Source organism: Seriola dumerili, unplaced genomic scaffold (assembly GCF_002260705.1).
Source record: "Seriola dumerili isolate Sdu_G_001 unplaced genomic scaffold, Sdu_1.0 BDQW01000450.1, whole genome shotgun sequence".
NCBI lineage: Eukaryota > Metazoa > Chordata > Actinopteri > Carangiformes > Carangidae > Seriola > Seriola dumerili.
In genome coordinates, this window is record NW_019174705.1 from 972,680 (window position 1) to 994,463 (window position 21,784).

The 21,784-nt window shown below is 41.4% G+C and overlaps 1 protein-coding gene across 1 annotated transcript in view; it reads right to left on the reverse strand.

The window, feature by feature from the left end:
* The window catches only part of hcn1 (hyperpolarization activated cyclic nucleotide gated potassium channel 1), a 64,275-nt gene extending 44,201 nt beyond the window's left edge, over window positions 1-20,074 (reverse strand). Inside the window, exons 1-2 of the mRNA XM_022762868.1 lie at window positions 19,719-20,074; window positions 12,747-13,170 (exon numbers count right to left, since the gene is read on the reverse strand). Coding sequence (XP_022618589.1) covers window positions 12,747-13,170; window positions 19,719-20,074 — 780 coding nt within the window. The remainder of the gene's footprint in view (window positions 1-12,746; window positions 13,171-19,718) is intronic.
* Between the last annotated feature and the right edge of the window lie 1,710 nt (window positions 20,075-21,784).

A 21,784-nucleotide genomic window follows, 5' to 3' on the forward strand; every position in this document is an offset into this window, starting at 1 on the left:
CGGTTTTAACATTGATCTCAAAATTTGAAATGCTAAAAAGCTTTGGCAAAAGCACCTCTAAAGTTTACCTTTGTTGCTAAGAAGAAAACACAACTTGCCGCTTTACATTTCTGTTTGTGTATGTGGTAAGCAAAGCTAAGGTAGCTGCTCCCCCTTCCCCCAGTCTTTATGTTAAGCTAAGCTAATCAACTTTCACCTCTCCATAGTAAACACACAGGCATGAGAGTGGTATCAATCTCCTTAGTTTACTGACACCAAGACGGGATTGAATATATTTTCCAAACCAACAAAACTGAATTTTTTTCAACTTGACATTCAATTTTGAACTTTGAAGAGTTCAAGTATCAAAATTGTAATGTTTGTACATCTTGTAGGCATTTATTATTTGAATTTTAACCACACTTAATTTACGAGCACACAGTGTATTCCAGCAAGGCAGGCAAGCATGCCGACAGATAAAGACAGAGACAGAGGGAGGAAAAAGTTTGTTTTTTTTTGTTTTTTTTAAATGTCATGGAGGAATGAAAGAGAAGGAAGGCCATGTGTGTTGTAGCCCGGGTTGTGGTTGTGCTAAGAAGGCAGTCGGGGGAAGATTAGTGCCCATGTGAGAGCAGGAAGGATTTGACTGGATTGCACAGGGTGACCTGCTGTGCTCATGTAAACATCAGCAAGATGGACCCTTCCTACCACAGTAAGGACACACCCTTCCCAGTGTCTGCGGGCGGGTGGAGACGGCCTCGCGGTATGATTTTAGACTATACTTGAAGCTGCGATCGATCCTTCCTGAAGCTCAAACAGCGTGATGCAGAAAAGAGATACAGACTGTAGTAGAAAGAGGATACACATTAAATACAACACTACTACAACAGTAAATACACAGCACAAAGGGGGTTATATATTATAATCAGTCATATGATCCGCAGTGGAGCAAGAGCACATCATCTAGTCTCACATACCTCTTACTGTGTTGGCTGTAGCATCATGACTACACCTGATAATGCAACATAATCTAATCTGTACTGTAGTCACACCATAACAATACTTATCTATGGAGTAATAATAGTGCATTGCCATAATGATGCCCCTATACAAGACAATATAAACTGTTACAACCCAGCTGTGGTCATGATAGATGGATGAGGGGCGCTTCACTTAATCTATCCACCACAACATTAACTCTTGGGAAGTGAAAGTAGAAGAAATGCTTCAGTAGTTGCTAATTAATTCATTTGCACAAGGCATCATTACAGGATGTCTTCCATGAGTAGCGTTGCCCCCCCCCCTCTCTAAATAACCAAGGGATCATTATGTGCCTCATGGAGAATCAATCAGTCACGTATGTGGGGCTGTGAGGATTAGTCAACTGATCAGTCCATTGACAGAAAATTAATGGGCAACTGTTCTAATAATAAATTTATCATTTTTCAAGCAAAATTGGCTAAAAATGTAATGGTTCCACTGTCTAAAATCATCCTGTATTGTAGTGAATTTTGTGATGTCTTTGGGCTTTAGACTTTTAGTGTAAACAAGAAGTCGCCTCTGACACTGGCAAGCTGGAATGTGCATTTTTCGATATTGTTTTATTGACTAAATGATTAAACTAGAAAAGTACTGGCAGATTGATCAATAATGAAAATAACCGTTAGCTATGGGCAGTCTGTAGTGCACAGATCATGAGCTTTTCCTGGCTGACAACCAGGGATCACCAATGCATGTTTCCTTCGGTGTGACCCCCGCCCCACATACCCCCAGCATACCCTCTGCTCACACACAGCAACCACCAACAACAGCCCAGTGAACAAAAATAGCCGAGATTAGCCTAATCTCCACACTTATCACTTTAGTCCCCTCCCAAGACTATATCTGTCATCTGTCTGCTTACTGTACTGTGCACACCATGCAGAGGGAAACTTGTGTTCACAGGGGGGGATACCCCATGGCGATGGACAGAAGATCAAAGCTGCTTCCACTGACTGTTTCCCATACTCAAAACTCTGGAGGGGGTTAATACAAATCAAGGAGAAAACATTTTTGCTGAATATCAAAATGTGACACGAGCTGAAAAACAAAATGATGCCAAAAATAAGCAGCAGATGTTGGAAGGAAGAGCAGATGTTTATTTAGTTTGACTGCTGTGGGGCTGATGAAACTGTTATACCCCAGGCTCAATAACTGAAGACGGCAGTGGTTTCAAGGCACAGCGTGTATCGCTTACTACTCTAATTCAGTAATTCGTATATCATAAAACCTGCTTCCTTTTAATCTTTCGAAAAAGAAAAAAAAGGTTCAAACTGCTGTTTTATATTGCATTCAGATTTAGCTTCCTTTCTGGACAAACAGTTCCTTCTCTTTTTCTCAGCCTCTTGCCTCTCGGTGTCACTGCCTCTCTGTCTCACTGTCTGTACTGTGCAGACATGTCTGTTTATATCTTACATCAAATAAAGGGCCGAACTGAGAGACAGACTGACAGCGACAGTAAGAGAGGAAAAGAAAGAGACAGAGGGAGAGAGATAAATAAAGGTACTCCCGGTGGAGGAGTATACAGCATTTGAAATGTCATACATCAGCTTCCATGGGCAATATGATACAGAGTGACCTGTAAAGTTTAGCTGTTGCTAGCTGTAGCAATTTTTCGAAATCACATAAATTCATCCAATTGCCTCAGCTGACAGAAAAAATATTTAATAAGAAATAAAGATGCCATAGTAGAGTTTAGCACAATATAGAAAGAGGACAAGTTTTCATGATGATCTGTCCTATTTTTAACCTATTTTTCATCTCACGCATTCAAGCCCTCTTCCTGTTCCATTTGCGAAAGCATCTAGAAGATGCACTTTTATCTGTGGCAATTTCAATATTTGATATATTAAAAGCAATGCCTACACATCACCTCCAATCCACACCCATACTAATTTAACCAATGTGTTCGAATAAGATCATGGATCAACGTTGTCGTGCAGGCATCTCTGCTGACATGCTAATTTTAATAGACCTGTGTGTGAAACTATGTTCTTCTATTTAACTCAGAAACAAAGTGGAGCTGCGGCACTATAATTAGTGTGCTTAAAGCTATACTTTTCTCTCTACGTTAACACCACCGGTGTCACAATTAACTCTGTACTCTAAACCATATGGTCAAGCAATTAACACTCTCTACTGCAGTTAACAAGACCAACTAGCAACAGAAGGAGCACTCAGTGACTTGGCATGGGAAAATGGGTTGCATCTACAGGGGATGAGGAGAGAAACTCTTTCTTTCAGGCAGTGGATGTCTGGGATTTTCCAGCCTGTGGGCCAAGAGCGAGCATCCCTCAGTGAGCTGAGCAAGAACATGATTCGAGGCACGTTATGTTCATCGTCAGAGAGCCGTGTCTTAAAACAGAGAGGACAAGAATGCAGACAGCATGAGAGGGAAAAAGCATTGTTCTTCATTTTTGTCTGCTTGACAAAATTGGACTGGAGGAGTCCATTAGGCTTGTGTGTAGATGTGTGTATGTGTGTGTGTCTGTTTGAGAGAGAGGGTGAAGCGAGAGAAATGGACAAAGAAGGAGGGAAAGTGAGAGAGATAATGTATGTATGTTTTGCAGCACCCAAAGAAAGATCTGTACGTACGTACCCCCCCCCCCCAAAAAAAAATGTGAGCGCTGTTTTGTTAAACTAAATTTAGCGCAACTAATATCTGTGGGAGAAAGATAATAACTGTCTTAATGTATTTAATGGAGCAGAATCTGATCTGATCTCATCAAATGAATCAAGTCTACAACATTCATGTAAATTTAGGACAAATAATTGTTAAGACAAAATAACATTGTCATCCAGTGTATTTAACATTTATACTAGTGAGTACTGCCATGACAGTGTGGGTGCCTCTTAGGTAAACAGGGAGAGGTCCCTCTCCTCACGACATGTCAAATGTGTGACAGTCAGATTGTCGCACATAAAGACATGTGACAGAGCTATTTAGCCCCCCCGCAGGCTGCAACTCCCACACACACACACACACACACACACACACACACACACACACGCACGCACACAAGACAACAAAGGTCTGCTTCGCCTCCAACAGCCTGCCTGGCCATGCCATGCACTACTGTAGAATGGGTGGGGTTCCCAAATGTGATTAATCTGATGACCACCAAAATGCTGCAACAGCTGTTTGGTTCCTCCAACAGCGAAACACGGGCTCAAACAAAGCAGAGCACGTTCTGATTTGGATATATTCAAATTTACAGGCTGTCCTATCACAGAGTCAAAGCTGAATAAAAACATGGTCACTGTTAACATGAAAATGCTAATTTGTTAGCTTTTCCCATTTAAAAAATAAAATAAGAGCTGACTTGCTGAACCAAAAAGCATACACACACATGACTGCGGAGCTTGAACACTGATGAAAAATGCAAGAGTGAAGAGGAAGGAACAGTGAATTCACTGTTCCGTAGCCAAGTGCGTAGTAGCACTGGACAGTAAAATTTGCTTCTGGACATGCTTTAGTGACAAGTGCACTAATTTTTACTGATTACATTTAAACTGTTCACAATTCATCTACCAATAATGGATTTCTTTTTCTTTCTCATAAATCATTATAAAATTTTAAAATGCAAAACCAACACTCAAAGATTTTATAAATGAAAAAGACAAAACAAAACACAATTTATGCCAACCAGTGGAGGAGAGGCACTGATATGCTTGCTGTTACCCAACACTGACATGTAACCGTATCCAAATGCTATGCTATTAAAATGTCATGGTGTAATCACCATGGTGCACTGGGCATCATGTGCACTACATCTGCGACAGCTGCACTTTCTCTTTAGACGTGGAAATTTCCACTCAAACCTGCATTTTCATCTGGACCTTCACCCAGACTTCTATTTTAGTGTATAAAAACGGAAGGGTAAACTACTAAGGACACACTAACGACACACACAAGCTGCACCTCAGATTACTAACTGCACTTCTAGGCTACTGCTGCTGTTTTTGATAAATGACATGTACATCTCCAGGCACAGGAAAGTAGTGCTTCAGTGTCCTCAACATACCTTTAAGTGAAATCAGACCTTTCTGTGCTTTGCCAAACAATGCCCCATGTCCCAAGTTCTTGTTGGGACATTAAATAGAAATTACCAGCTCTGCATCCCTAGTCAGAGTTACTGTAGATCTCCTTCAACGCTGTGTGATTTCTTTTCAAGCACCTTTTAATTCGACTGATAAAGATCTGATTACGATTTGCTTAAAAGTTTTACTTTGAAGCCTTCAAACACTCATTTTGTGACATAATTTCTCGTATTTGTCTTTGCTGCAGTGAAGCCATACATAGTGTTGGCAGATTGACATTTACAAAGTATTGGCCTGTGAGAATACAATATATTTTAGGAATAAAAAAACAAACAAAAAAAACAAGTTACCATATGCCACCTCTAGGCTACAGGGTCTGATATATCCAGATGCACACACACAAACACGTAGACATGACACAGTCCCCACAATAATCCTTAGCCCCACACATCACATCAGTTCACATCAAATCACGTCCCGTAACAGGAAACAGTTGTATACAGTCATCAGCCCGAGGCTCCGCTCAAACACAGCTCTTTCACAGAGGAGAGTCCTGCAGCCAGTCACATCTCTGCTCCTCACTACTGTATGTGTGTCCTACAACTAAATGCCATTTGAGAGAACATGGTAATGAGGCCAGGCTCCTTTTAATTATCCTCCTATAAATGTCATTTGCTGTTCTGTGTGATAAATGGATTGTATACTTTCTTTATGGATTCAGCTTGTCTTTGTTTAAGGCAGCGCTGCAGTCGCCGTGATAAATTGCATGTAGGTGCAGCTGAAAACCAGCACAGGTGGATTGCATGTACTAAAACACAAATGTTCACATTAAAAAAAAAAAACTAAAAAAAAAACCTTTTGTTCCCACTTTGTTTAGCATCATTCTACAAGCTGTAATTACAGAAGGAATCAGGGTCAACACAATAGAAAATCAATCAGGGGAACATATTAGAGGAATCACAGTTGCCACTGTGGGAAACAAAATGTAATACACAAAGCCTTCATCCTTTGTTTCCTCTCTTTCTGTCTCCCTTGCTCTCTCTCCGGGCCTCACACATGACGCAGCACTTCCTAATTCAACACACACCCTCCGTCTGTCTGTCTGTGTGTGTATGTGATTATGCACCTGTGTCCTTGCATGAGACTGGGGTGGTGGCCTCAAGGCACCACGCAGTTGGAATGGCCTGTTCTGAGACAGGTGAATCAAGTCCACAGGACTCAATAAACCAAAAGCCGACTAATCTCCTCTGGCATCAAACTATCTGTCGCTGAGGTGGCAAATTACAGCACGCCACTGGCTTCATCTTGATCCCTTTTCACCTCTCAGAGCCTGCGTCATGCTTTGTCTAACTGACGCTAGAACTGTTAGCTGATTAATCGTTTAGTTGATCGTTGGTTGTTTCCTGTTTCTCAGATGTGAGGATTTGCTGTTTTTTTTCCCTCTGATTCCTCTCTTTACATCATTGTAAGATATGAATGAAGAGTTTTGCAGTGTTTGTTGGACAAAACAAGCTACTAGAAGATGTCATCTTGGGCTTTATAAGGTGGAATGGCCTTTTTTTCTACTACTGTTTTCTGATAATTCAAAGAAGTTGATGAACATTTGGAGACTTATTTTCAACTTTCTCTGTCTTAAACCTTGACTTGAAATTTCTGTTTCTTTGTGTGTGTGCGGTACAGATTAGAAATTCTATAGATTTTTTTTTTTTTTTTTTTTTTGAGGCTTTGAAATTCTGCCCTGGCTTTAGTTCAACATGTTGATTACTTCTTAAATAAATAAATAAATAAAAATAAAAGATTTGTGAAAAGGTGCAGAAAAAACTTTCACATCTCCTCTGTCAGTCTGTTGGCATGCTGTGTCTAAAGATAGAAGAGTAAAAAAGGGTCTGCTGTCAGGCTGTCACACAATAGTATGGGTTATGTCAGTGGGGACCACATTTAGTCAGTGTAATGTAGTTAAAATCTCCTTGACTGTTCCCACGCAGTGAACTAGATACCCAGGTCAGTTGGCTCACATTTTCCCCCTTTCAGATCAATTTACCAAGCGAGCTGTGAATCAACCGCGCACCTTTGCTTAGGTCGACACATCCCCACAGACACACTCTAATTAAACAGATCACTTGCCTCATGCTCTGCTGTCAGCTGGAGCAGACACTGCCCATCCCTTTATAAATATAGCTGGCTAAAAAAGCAAAATATCAACAACAATCTGATCTAGAGCATCAACTCTGTAACAGAGATGTTCACGGAAACAGGTTGTACTTTTGCATGACAGCTCAATGATTCTGATGCTGACAAAGTGGAGTTGCACATCGGGGCTGGCATAGCTGCCACTTCTTACAAGCATCTGCCAAGTGCATCGCACACTTTCAGTTTATTTCCCTATAAAATATGAATATAGTTGTTATTGCATGCCAGAGTTTAAAAGATAAAACAACTTCACTGATTCAGGGAAGAGCCCACCCGACATCACGAATGTGTATTGCGTCTATGGTTGGCAGAAGCTCATGAAAAATGACGCTTCAGGACGTCTTTATATCACAAATGCAAATCAGGTGATGACATGATGGTATAAGATGATGACACAGTTTCATCACCAGGATCAACCGTACAGAAACATAAAAAGGAAGTTGGAAAACTGGGATGCAAAAAAAGAAATCAGCAATCAGGAATTATTCTGTCTGTTCATTTGCATGGGACTGAGAATAAATAAGATTAAAGTAGAGTTACAGCAATCCAGGTGAATTATCAGGAGGTGAAACTGGTAACATCACCTCATGTCCTGCTACTGTAGTGTGTTTATACTGAGTATAGGGTTGTTAATCATTGTGTAACTCGGCAGGTGTAGCAATGTATCACCACAGTATCGAAATACAGCAGACTGCAACATGACCGAGGACAACATGTACTGTGATACAGCACAATATCAGTTTAACTACAGAGGAAAACAACCCCTAACTTGGAGGGAAAATTTTAACGCACACACACCACATATCATTTATTTACCTCAACTATAGAGACTATATAAAAGCTTAGATTAATGTCAGTTCTCTAGTTATGCAGTTTGCTGAATTGGCTTTCAAAATGTTATGGCAATGTATTCATTAAAAATTTCAACACACCATCACAGAGAGAAACAATAATTAGGTCCCAGCAGATGTCTTACAAGGCAATCATTGATGGCTTTTCTGCAGAGAATAGACATTAAAAATACAACAAATGGTTAAGTAGCTCATTAAAAGTGAGGTTTGTATTTTTTACAGTTAAAAATAGAAACTAAATTCAGAATATTTAGACTTAACCAGAATACTTAGCCCATATATTGTTTTCTATGTCCAGATTATTACCACAAAGATCTCAAAAGCTTTAGCCTTAAGGTTAGAGGTTCCTCTTTTTAGTGTAGGCAGGTTTGTTGATTTATCTTTATTCTCAATCATGGTCAGTATACCTTTGAGAAGTACTACATTGCATGCCATTATTTACAGTGAGACAAAATGTATGTTGAGTAATTCAGAAACAAAATGCAGTGCTCATGTTTACTGATTTGTTATCGTTAAGTTTTAACCCATAGAGGAGTAAAAGACAGATGCTGCCTGGGGCTTAGGAAAGGGTAGTGCCACCCCTGGGGGGCTGGTATCCTGCCACAAGCTCAACCTGAGCCCTTATGCTGGAGTTGGGATCTGGCGGGAGGCCTGGTGGCTGTGATGAGCCAGATGTGGCACTGGGAGCTGTGGGGATTCTCTGCCGCGGTTTAAAAATGTTATCCCCGTAGTATGCTTTTGTATTTTTTTATTAAACAAAATGAACCAAAATCAGCAGTGGATGGGGTCGTATCTAAAACTATCATGGGTAACGTAAATCATAAGGATCTCTCCAACGTTAGAGTATATATCCGAAGGTAACAGCAGAAGTTTGGGGCAAAAAAACTGTCTGTAAGGTCATTGGGATAATTAGCTCTGCATCCGACAGGGCATGAAATAATAAGCGAAACATAAGTGAGGTAGAGTTAGAAATGAATCGGAGCAGGGGGCAAAAGTGCCCTTGAAAGATCCCAAACTGCCTCTGAAATTAAAGATGAAAGGGCAAAAAATGCCCTTGATGACTATTCTCATTATTTCACTGAATTGTTAAATACTCAGCCATTAAAAATGATTCCTAGGGGTATCACTATTGGTGAGTGGTAGGAACCTATGACTGGGGGATTTTTTTTTTTTCTTCCTCTCTGGGTGGGAAAGATTGCTCCGTAGAAGCTGTTAATGTCGTCACGGTCGTTTCTGCAGCATTTATTGATTCTCAAACCAAAACAGTAAAGTTGTGGCTGTAAAACCAAAACATTGAGCTGAAAGGTGCTAAAGTACATCAAGGAGGGGAAATGCAGAGTTGGATGATAAGTCTCCATGGGTTCACCACAAGTCACATTCTTCACATTATATTTGACCCATTGGCTTCTTCTATCGCACGAAGTGCCTCAAAGACTTTCTCAGAATAGGATGCAGGTTCTACACGTCTGTGTAAACGCGTTGATTTTCACTTAGAACGACTTCAAATATTTAGTTTGAGTAAGTAGTTTACGTATTCTCAAGAATATGAGACGAATCACTGAGTATCCTCCAGATGTGTAAACAGCGCACCAGCCTCCATTTGGTCAGCGCTTGTTTAAACTGCGGTGTTTGAGCACACAGTGTATTTGCTGCTCTGTATGACCTTCATGCTGTTGGCTGCAATTTCCCTAAGCACTGCACATTGCAATAATTATGTGTGAGCAAACAAATGGACGAATTATTGAACAAACACAATGGAAAATCACATATACACATAGAAATGGCAACATCTAGCAGCATGAACAGCAAAGGCTAGGGTCAGAGCTTGTGTGATATGCAATCCCAAAATCTCAAAGAGGTGGTATTAATGCATCAATATATATTTTATTTATTTGCCATAATTATTTTTCCGACTAATTAGCACAGCCAGATGGTGTCATCTACTGCTCCTTTTAATGAGTGTGAGTTGCTTAAATAATATGCATCAGTTCCTCTGTGGATACTAATACTGTAGCCATTCAGCTGTTTTACTTAGACTATAAAACCCAGCAGCCACTTCCCAGCAGTCCTGCCTGTGAGAGGTTCCTGGTCCAGCTCATTACAAAAGGAAACCCGAGTATTTACTGAGAAAATTGAGACAAACTATCAGGTAATTGTCTCATCTTCTTCAGGCCATCGCTCATTAAGGTCTAATAATAGAGAGTATTGACAAAAAACAATCTGACTGAGCTTAGTTCTGACTGTCCAGCCGGCGCTTTACTTCACAGATGGAGGGAAGAAATGGTGACAAAGTGGAGAGGGGAGGGGAGGGGGGCAGACCGCACACGACGGCTGAGGGAGTGACGGGCATACAGGCTGGAGGATGACTTATTGTAGAAATTGACTGAATAACTAACGGAGTCCATCCCAAGGCTGATGTAATGATGGTTCACTGCTTGAAGCCCATTATGATGGCTGGAGACTGCATTTGTCCCTCCATTAAAGCGCTAATCCTGCATCCCACACCTAACATCTTACGACAGCTTGGAGTTTTTCCACCGAGTGCCTTTTCTCTCTACTCACGTCTCCTGTGGATGCGTCTGATTTGCTGTTGTTTTATTATTCAGCGTGTCTGTTTAATGCTGTCACACCTAAGTAATATTCAATTTCTATACTACGCGATCTGTATGTTTTAAAGCATATTGAGGTTAGAGACGCAACAACATCCAGAGAGACAGAGAGTGCTAAGGGAGGATGACATATCGTGAGTGAGAGGGTGAGAAAAACTATGCAAGTGGAGAGAGAGAGAGAGAGAGAGGGGCAGAACCGAAGAGGGAGACAGTCAGAGTTTGATAAGCAGAGAGACGGATAGAGACAAAAAGGAATGACTGAGCACGAGAGAGAGGAACTGAGAGAGCAGGGCTGTTGTATCCAAGCATTATGACACATCCCTATATACTGCACTGACTCCCTGCATGCTCACTGCAGAGTTTCATTAACCTTGCGGCACGTCTATTTGTGTTTCTAACCTGGTCCATACCGTCTCATCCTCCCACTGCATACAGCTCTGCAACCTATACAGCAATATATATACTGGCCTGTCTGAATTCTATAATCAACATTCCCACATAGTGTGCATGCCAGGATAATAACATATGGTTTTGTGTGTGTGTGTGTGTGTGTGTGTGTGTGTGTGTGTGTGTGTGTGTGTGTGTGTGTGTGTGTGTGTGTGTGTGTGTGGATCCTTAATCCAAAACCGCATTTGGCAAAGCTTGAATAATGCTTTGCTGAAGCATGAATAATGTTTTTGTTTTTCAAATGCCACATTGTGCAGTAAAGATAATATAAAACAGTTTTAAAACATATACTGACAGAAACACATCCGCTACCATAAACACTATTAAAGTCTGATGCCCCATTGGTACTTGAAAACAAAGATGATTGTTCCCTGCTCCGTAAATGTTCACTGATCCATAGCAAGGCAGCAGGGAATTAGACACGCTGCAGAATTGTACTGTTTACACTAAGTCATGACTGGATTCTGCTCATACATATAAATGTGTGTTTAGCAAAGCTCCTGTTTACAGGTTCATGACCTTTAAGTTGTCAAATGCATCATTTATACAGTGAATTTTTTTTTTTGCACCGCCATTGTTACTCATGTATCATCGAATCATACAATATGTGCACTCAGGTTGAGCCCCGACAACAACACAATTTGCCTCGACCGGTGCAACAAACAGCACGGATAACAGCAGCAGTAACAACAAGGGAGGGAGACGGACAGGGAGCGTTAGGGCAAGGACGTTCAGGATGAGGACGATGCTGGCTCATTATTATACATAACTGTGTTTTGGTCACCTATTTTACATTTTAACTAAACTACAGTTCAGATCTAATGTAATGTCAGTGCTTTGGGCCATGACGTCTAAAACGTATCCACCTGCTGAAATGGTTCAGGTGTGATATGGAGGAGCACAATCTGTAGATCAGTCAAGTGTAATGGAATCGTTACCAGGAGAAGGAGAACACTCGAGCTTGGTTAAATAGTCTGAGTCAGGGAGTGCAATGACTCGATGGAGGGTAATAATGTATCACTCTCGGTTATGTCCAGTGGGGTTTAACCTTGTGGATGTTCACACAAAATGCACTGCAGTCATCTAGAACAACCACACCAGCATAACATTAAGATAGCAGTTCATTTAGCCTCGAATATAGACTCATTTCTAGATAAAAATGTTAACTACATTATATTATGCCCTCTATCCATATATACCCACTACATGGAGTGAAGGCAGTTTTTTCTGAAAAACTGGAGGCAATTCCTTTTGATTTCTGATTTTGAATTAATTTCACCCATCAATGAGCTGAAACTGACATTACCCCTTGTCATCCACAGATAAGCCTTCTGACCAGTGCTGATTGACAGAACCTATTAGTTTTATACGTGCACAATTATAACTGTGCATTAACCTTTCAAGGTTGTTACCATGCTGCTTGGAAAAGCAGCCAGCCACAGTCAGACCCACCACGCAGCACAAATACATCAACAACATACACACCATAACTCTCTCTGAGTCACTGTCTTGCTCTCTGCTTTTACGTCAATATCCGTTTCTTTTTTTTTTTTCTGTTCGCTGATGTACACAGACACAAACGTATACGCACCTCCTCCCACTGATGTATGTATCTGATGAGTCGGGACAGTCTTAACAGACGCAGGAGACTGAGGATCTTGGTGAAGCGGACGATTCGCAGGGCGCGGGCTGTTTTATATACCTCTGAGTCAAAGCCTTTCTCCACTATTAAAAAGATATAATCCACTGGAATGGAGGAGAGGAAGTCCACAACGAACCAGCTCTTCAGGTAATTCATCTTGATGACCTTGGGATCGAGGATGATCTCGGAGCTCTCCTCGTTGACGATCCCCGTCCTGAAGTTCATGACCAGGTCCACCAGGAAGATGGTGTCCGAGGCCACGTTGAAGACCAGCCAGGTGGTGGTAGTCTGCTCTGAGAAGAACGTTATTCCCACAGGAATGATGATTAGATTCCCCATCATCATGATGAGCATTATCAAGTCCCAGTAGAACCTGCGGAGCAACACACACACAAATCAGCGATGCAAGTGCGAAAACCTGTTGTAGACAGTTAATTAGACAGTAAAACGGTTGGTAAAGGGGGGAAGAATTTCAGAAACTATTAGAATCAAGTTAAACAAGTTGGAGCAAAACTGGGTTTGAAAGAAATGATCAAAACGAAATGTAAAAATGGACCTTGCCACAGTTCCAAAGAATGTTTTTCATGAAAATCCTCCATGTTTTGTGTGAGGCTACAGAGGCTATAGAGGCTATAGTGAGGCTAGAAAGCATCAAAAGCAATAAAATAAAAGCAAATAAAGAATATACAAAGACTACAGCAGCAGGTATTTGGTCAGAAACCAAGTGAAAGTTTGACCTAATAATGGTGCTGGTTGAGAAGTCAGGAATCACTGAAGTTATTACAGTCCAGTAGGATGTATCAGTAGGATGTGTCCCTTGGGGAAGATGAATGTCTGTACAAACTTTTACACCGATCCATTCATTATTTGTTCCAATGTAACCAACTGACCGATCCTGACAGTAACTGAGGTACATACTCGTGGTGCTTGTTACTGTTGATACGAAAACTCTTATTAGCCTTTTGACAGTCAGCGCCAAAAGTTCACTATGACTCAAACACATCAAGCACTTACTGTATGTGTGCAGGGCCCTGTTGGCATGAGACCCTCTTATCCCTCCTGACTGTGTTAATGTCCCTGCCCTCTGTTTTGTGTTGAACAGAGCCAGAAGTGATTCATCAGCACCCTGCTCTTTTAACAAAGTGTCCTGGGCCTCCATAAAGGCCGAGCAACCATGAATGAAAATAGATGCTTTCAGGAATCCTATCTCATGCTAAAAACTCTCCACTGACGCCATCCCTGCTGATGCCTGACTGCCTGCATCTGCTCTGCCTTGCTGCCCGTTCTTTGCCGTTGTTGAAGATGGAAATGGACTGGTTGACTGGTTGGCAGGTTGACTGGTTGGCAGGCTGCCTGTCTGGCTGGCATACTGGCCGCCCAGTAATGGATCTGTTTGAATAAATTAAGCAGGGGCCTTGGCTTTATAAATATCCACGGATCATGTGTCCGATAATTGTCTTCACTTCAACTAAACAGCAGTCTTCTAGGTGGTTCATAATATCCACCACAGGTATTTTTACACCAGCAGGCATTGAACTTGGGCCTGTGGAGTGGACGCTCCATAAGGAGAGCCTTGACTTAACACGTTGAGTGGGACATCGGAGGAGAGAACATGATGCATTTTTGGGTTTTTTGGTGCTCTTCATTCCCCTCAAGTCTGCATGATAGCACCAAACTTATTCAACAATTTCAATGAGCATGAGGACCAAGACTGCAGGTTTTCCTTCCATTTGAGTTTTCCTTATCTACAAATACACCATGCACCCGAAATCATAGCTACCATTTAGAATATATGGCACTGTCGTCAAATGCCCCTTCAGCCAACATCCTAACATAATATGCAAACAGTATGTGCGTGTGGCATGAGTTATTCTCTTTGTTATTTATATTTAAATGTTTAATAAGAGGCTGCAGTGAAGACATCTGCTATAAATCATCAATTAAATTTTCAACTGCTTCACAACAAGAGAATTATTAGTATTTGAAGGAAACACGAACAAAGGTAAAGAGGAAACCGTGATTATCAAGATACTTTTAGGGACCCTTTAATTTGTAGAAAACACCAATTACTTAAGATAGCTTAATTAGTCAGTGGTTGAAAAAAGAGAAATGTAGAAAAACACTTAAAAAAAAAAAAAAAAAAAAAAAAAAAAAAACAAGACCTCAAAAAAGTGAAAGTGGATGATCTGAAATAAAGTAATTTATAAAATAGAATGTGAAAAAGTACTGCTTTGATCAAAACTATACATTTTTGTTTTATATTTAAAACTAAGTACAAATGACATTTACAATAACAACAACAGATATCAGCTTCTGTTAGATTGCTATGTTTCAAGTAATGGAAATGGTGGATGTTTTCCACATTAATTATTATTATTGAAAATGAGAACCCACGGAGTGCCCACATCTCTAACATATTTCTACTTCTCTCTTGACCCATGTAGGTGGTATTTATACTGTACATGACCTCTAAGACACCCACTTATCTAATGAATAAAACATAATGGTTCTCCTCTTGAATTAGAAATCATAAGGCAACAGACCTCAAACTATTCTGCACTAGTTAGAAGTTGTGCACAGACTTAAAGAATATATGAAATTCCTAAGAACATGAAGAGCAGTTCAGATGCTTGAATGCCCAGTGACAATTCTCATTGTTAGGCAAATCTAAGGCAACTGCAAGTCAAAAGTGTGCCACTGCAGCTCTAACACTGTATCCAGCTCTTGCTACATCATTGTATCAGACTCTTGCTCCAGTGCTCCAGTTCTCAGAATGCACCCAGTCCCAGTTAAACCAGTAAGCGAGAGCGGTGCACCCAACTGTAAGTGCAGCTCCCAACACCAACTCCACATTCAATCCCCAGTTTGATCCCTGCTTCAGAATCCTGCAGCATACCTACAGTACTCTACATTCACCTGGTGCTCTGGTTCTCGCAGCTCATTTGTGCACTCAGGTCCTGTCCCAGCTATTCTTTCACTTGAAGATGACCACTGCATTCTGCTAGCCATTTTTTATCCCGAGCCTTGCTTCAATTTGTAAATACAAGCTGCTGTTCTGATTGTGTAAAGTGGAAGATGCGATCGCTGTTCCCAAGCACTGTAGGCTCTGCAGTATCATTGCAGGGACAGCACTGGTTTCTCTGATATATACGCCCTGTAGGAACTGACAAAAAATGAGCGTATGTTACCCCAATATATCATAGGAAAAAATTTTCAGACAACAAAACCAACCAAAAAGCCACACAATTCAGCTCTTTACCAAAGCTGACAGAATCAGCTTGAGTTGAGGCAGATGAATCATTATTGGAACAATCCTGCTCCAAATCAAGCCAGCTCATATTCTTCTTGTAGGTTTCCTCCCTTGAACAAGTGCTCCATCATAATCAATGCCAGACCACTCCTGCCAAGCAACAGAGGGAACCCCACATGATCTTACTCAGCACCGATCCCATCCAATCTGCAATGTAATGGGTATACTGTGCCACAAGAGGTCACGTGTTGTATGGAATATACATATACAGTGAGAAAAATATGGACTTCAGATAAAGTATAATTTATATAAAGGTGACGAAGTTAATAAAACATAACCTATGGGTACAGATAGTTGACCGAACGATCTATATCCATATCCCACATTATTCCCTGTAGATCTGGAGAGTAATACATTTGCTTGCATTGGCAGAAATGCTCTAAACGAGCTGTTCTCCATCCTTAAATATTAAAATAGAATAAGTTCTTGTAGGGATAGTAAAGTAGCGTTATTGCTAGAGAATGCCAGTTGCCCATAGTTCTCTGCGCAATAAACTCCAGGCACCAATGACAAATTTACCTGTGACCAGATGTGACTTTGTAATGGCTACAGCAAACCCATGTGTCCTGTCTTTAGAGACACCCTCTTTAAAACTGACTCTGAAAGAAAACATCACTGAGAGTCTTTTAGACTACGACAAAGGCCTCTCCTTAGCATAACCAGAGGTGTATGAGGCCTTGCATGAGGCCTCTCAAAAAATCCATGAATAATGAATATTACTAACCTGCCATTAATCTTTAAGCAGCCACTGTGTACAAAGAATATGTTGGATATTGAGTTTCAAACACTCCCACAAAGCAATATAAAGCCCGTGTGAATAGTGGTGTCATTCATGGACTGTACTTGCGTAAGACTTTTCAGTAAAAGACCATACAGTGTATTTTTGTTTTCTCCTTTTGAGCATATAATGTTCTGCCAAACGAATATGGGACAATACATTTTTAATATAACTATGTGTTTTAGTGATACACACTCCTGGAAAAAAAAAAAAAAAAAAACTGAACAAACAAAAACAATTAAGTTGTTAAGTCAAGTCCTACAGTAGAGAAACAGATTAGCTTTTAAGCTCCCGTACAAGGAGACCTGCCAAGCAAAGTGTACCCTTGCACCTCCATCATTTATGCACCAGCATGATAGATAGCTTGAAGCACTGGGATATAACCTCACAGTACCGCTTTGAAGCCAGGATGCTATCTCACCGGCATGGAAGGGTTGTGTCTCTACTCCGGCTAAAGGACGAGAACCTCTTTTGAAAAACCATCCTTTGGAAAATGTCGTTGGAAAGGAGCCTTAGGATGCCTTCACCTACCTGAGTTAGTTATTTTCTAATACAGCAGAAATAATAGTCAATCTCCTTGAGCAGAGATTAAATTGCAAAAACCCCATTGATGGTCCAATCTGCCTTTTATTTTACATAATATGTTCTAAGACACACTGTACTGTAAATATGTGTACTACCTTTCCAGCCCTTTTGCCCTAAATTTCTCTTTGCCCTAAAAAAAAAAAGCATCCAGAAACACAAACACAGCCTATTACACAAGACAACTAACTAGAGGGGCACTCAGAGCTCAGACCTCCACCAAGGCCAAACAACATACACCAGACTACACAGGCAAAAATTCAAATTCATATTAAATGATCCAGATCTGCCCCAAAATTTAATGGGTTCTTCCCCAGACCATGCCCCATCCCTCCACCGAGTTCAGTGCAAATCGGTTCATTACTTTTTGCATAATCCTGCTGACAAATAAACAAACACTATTGAAAACATAACCTCCTTGGCTGAGGCAATTAATTAAAACAATCATTGATAATGTGAAAAAAGATACACATATCACTGAATTGTTCAGGTCCTAGCCTTTGGCCGTCTTTTAGAAGGGTCAATCTCCTTACATAATTGTTTTCAGAGACCGCTAAGCTCATTGACTGTTGTGTTGTGCTACTAATCCTTGCCCACCATCATTGTACATCTGTGTGTGCACATGGGCATGTGCATATGTCTGTGTCTTTGTGTGGGTGAGTTCAGGATATCCTAGTCAGCTTTATTCTTATATGGAAAGTGCAGGGGACACAAACAATGCCTCATAGTTTAGAGCTATTATATGCACATTATGTTGTATCTCACTGTTATACTAAACTCTATCAGTACACTCTACTTTTGTGTGAGTTCGAGCAAAGCAAGGCTACACAGCCATAAAGACTAGTGAAAGAGTAATTGCAACTTTTAGTGCACGGATTCCTTGGGTTTGAATTCCGTTTGCAGACTCCAGCAGCTCTGAATCAGCAGCAGCAGAAGTCTGTAAAAGGAGTGCTGCATACTCAGGCCTGCTCTGAGTTCAGGACCATGGACAGCACTGTGTTAAAGGCAGAGGAAACAACGTGCCCTGGCACGTTACATGCTACAGCGGAAAACGGGGATGATTGTCACCATCAAGCTGTGCCAGGGGACACTGGTGCAGAGCCTGGGCCAGATGAGATGCTTAATTGGTGAAGTGGTGAACTGTAAACACGCAGCTTGTGGAGAACCAGTCCTGCCTGAACCTGATCTCATTTGTTTACCATTTGAACGCAGTGTGTTGGAGATGTTAGAGGCAGCTCATACTGACGGGGCTCATCTGTGACTCTGTAATGTGTGATGATATGGGGAGTCGCTGCGTCGTCAGTTTGAATATGTAGTTTTCACTTTAACAGCCTGTCTCTATAGGACAGCGGACTGTAGGCTGTTCAGTTAAAAGAATGACAAGCCAATGAAAAAACAGCAATACCAATAATCATGTGTGTGGCATTTAGGGGATGCCAGGGAAGGGAAGTGTGGCATGATCCTCCTGCAGCTCCTTTCAGACAAACACATTCCATCACATTTCCTCAGCAGGGCAGCAGCAAAAACACATCACTCATACATCAACGCTGTCAGATGTTTGCAACTCCAGGATCAGATTCTAGGATCAGTTTTAACTAATTAATTCAAAACAACGGCCATTTTCCCTCTAATCGTTCCCCGGCACGATATTTTTACCGCATTCTGTGCGCTTTTTTTTTTTTTTTTTCTTTTGCACAGGCCCGCCGTCTCACCTCCGCCTACCATGAAATGTTTACAACCTGTGATGGTGCAATGGCATTGTCACGTTGTGTCCAGGTACTGTCGCCCCTACACCAGCGGAATATTGTCGCAATGGGGACCTAACGCTGTGTTGTTGCTGTGGAACAAATCGGAAAGGCTGCGTTTGTGCGCGTTTTCAAATCATGACATTCACCACCCTTTTCCAAGGACATTTCACTGATACACCTTTTGTAGCCTTATAATGCGCCCCTCTCTATTATAATAAAATGCCGCAATGAAACGCACATACACACACACACACACTCATACACAGACAGACACACACGCTCACTGAGCACATTTTGACAGCGAAGCCCTCAGCCAGCGGAAGCCTGATTGCCTAAATACAGAGGTAGATTAGCGTATGCGCTTTGGGGCAGGCTGTGCGTGTGCCGATGACAGCGTTATGTGTGAAAGTGTATATAGCTTGCAGACCCTAGGGTGACGGGAGGGGTGGATAAAAAAAAGAGGGAGGAGGGAGGGTGAGCAGGTGTCTTTTTCCAGCCCTTACCTAAAATCGCTATATGGATGAATAATCCAGTATCCGGCCGTTTGAACCCTCTCTTGCTCTTTCTCCACGGCTTTCTGACTGCCGAACATACGCAAGGAGAACTTATTGACTCCGGGCTGCATCATGGCCCCAAATTGCCTCTGCATAAAACCATGTTGCCTGGACGCCCCCTCTAGATCGTCAAAACCGACCATGGCCTCTTCCCGCTCCCCCTTGAAGCCCACTGAGTTGCCATGGTCCTTCATATTCTGGCTCCCCGTGTTATTTTTCTGTATCGAGTCTTGCCTCTGAAAAACATTATTCCCATCCGCCTTCTCCTCCTTGTTGCTGGAGAACGAATTAGATTTGTCTTCCATGGTGTTTTTAGTTTTCCCGTTTTTCTTTATGACAAAGCGTTCCGGCTCCTGCTCGGGAGGGCTGCGCGCAAAACTCGAGAGGACCCGCCGTGAGCTCTCCTGTTTCTTTTGATGTCCTTCAAACTGTTCAGCTCCTCTGCCTTCAATGCGAGTGCTGCAAACTGAGACAGAGTGCCCGAGAGCCCGGTGGATCAGGTTTCTTGGGTTACCGCCATCTACCGACGGCCCCGGCTTCTACCGTCCAAAGCCTCTGCCTAGTCTCACTTCGCACGGCACTGCGGTTTAACTGGCACATGCTCCTGCACCTTATTTACATAATGTGGCTCATGATAGCCCCCCTCCGTCTCCTCTCTCCCCATCAGCTCCACACATGACAGGAGGGAGCCAAAATCGTAGGAGCAGAGCGAATGTAATGCCATGAAGTTAATGAAGACATGTTTATTTTATTTTTTGAAATCATTTGAAACAGCGTGTGCGCTTCCTGTGGGTCGGCTGGCAGCAGGTTTGCTTCCTACCAAGCAGTGGTAATAGAAGACAACAGATTGTGATGTCGGTGTGATCTGGTCATAGGAGAGAACTAGGTGAACATCTTGTGGATATCACGCCTTTTAAGGTGTTGCAGATATTGATCCAACATTTAGAGTGTGACTGCACTGGCTCCACTGTTCTGTCTATAGTTACAAGCTGGAAGCACTTGTTTGCATTGTCTCTTATTCAAACAGCCTCCTCTTTTGCATGCATTGCAAGTACATAATATGCTTCAAAATAAAATCTGCTTGGTGTATTTTAAACCAGTTAGTTTGGTTATATCTGCAGAATGCATTATGATATATTCTGTAAACTGGGATGACCAGCTCCAAAGATGATTGGCCAGACGTTTATAATTCAATTCTGGGGTTCATAGTTATTTTGAGAAGCCAACCATGTTTTATTTGGGGCACCAGTCCAAATAAATAAAATGATAAGCTACTGAAAAAAAGACAGAATGGGGGGGGGCACAGAACAAGATTAAAGAAATCGAATTTGGCAATTGGTATAAAAAAAAAAATAGCAGAGGAGTGAAATGATGGAGAAGGACAATTATTTTATGGAGAATGGAGACAGCTGGAGGATGGTGAAAAACAAACTGTTGAGTGGTGACTTGGCGATTATAACTTCAACAACTTAACACCAGTATGAGTAATATCATTGAGACTTTTAAGCCTTTCCCAAGAACTTAGGGTAGTGCAGTATTGCTGTAAAACTATACTGCAATGTCCTCATTTTGTCATTCCTGATAGTTCAAGCTTCTCCAACATGAGGACTGGCTGTTTTTCGCTCTCTCAGAATGTGAATCAGAATCAGTAAAACCTTAATGATCCCTGCAGCGACATTGCTTTGTTAAAGTTGCTCAGCAAACAGTTAGGAAAGAGGAAGTAAACAAATAAAAACGACTATAAACTATAGTAATAAATACACACTAAGTGAAAAATGTACAATTGCAAATGTACAAAAAGTAATGTGCACGGTGGAATCTCCAGGCCTCTCTAACATTAGCAGCAGGTCCAGGGTCCAGACCCCTCTGATGGTGCAGTCCACAAACTGAGTGAAAGTGAGGAGAGTCATGTCCAGTTGATCATGACGGGAGCAGTGGTGCACAGAGTCTCACGTAGCATCATTGTAAAGTGAATATCTTTGGGGTTTTATTTACTTTTGTCTTAGTAATTTGAT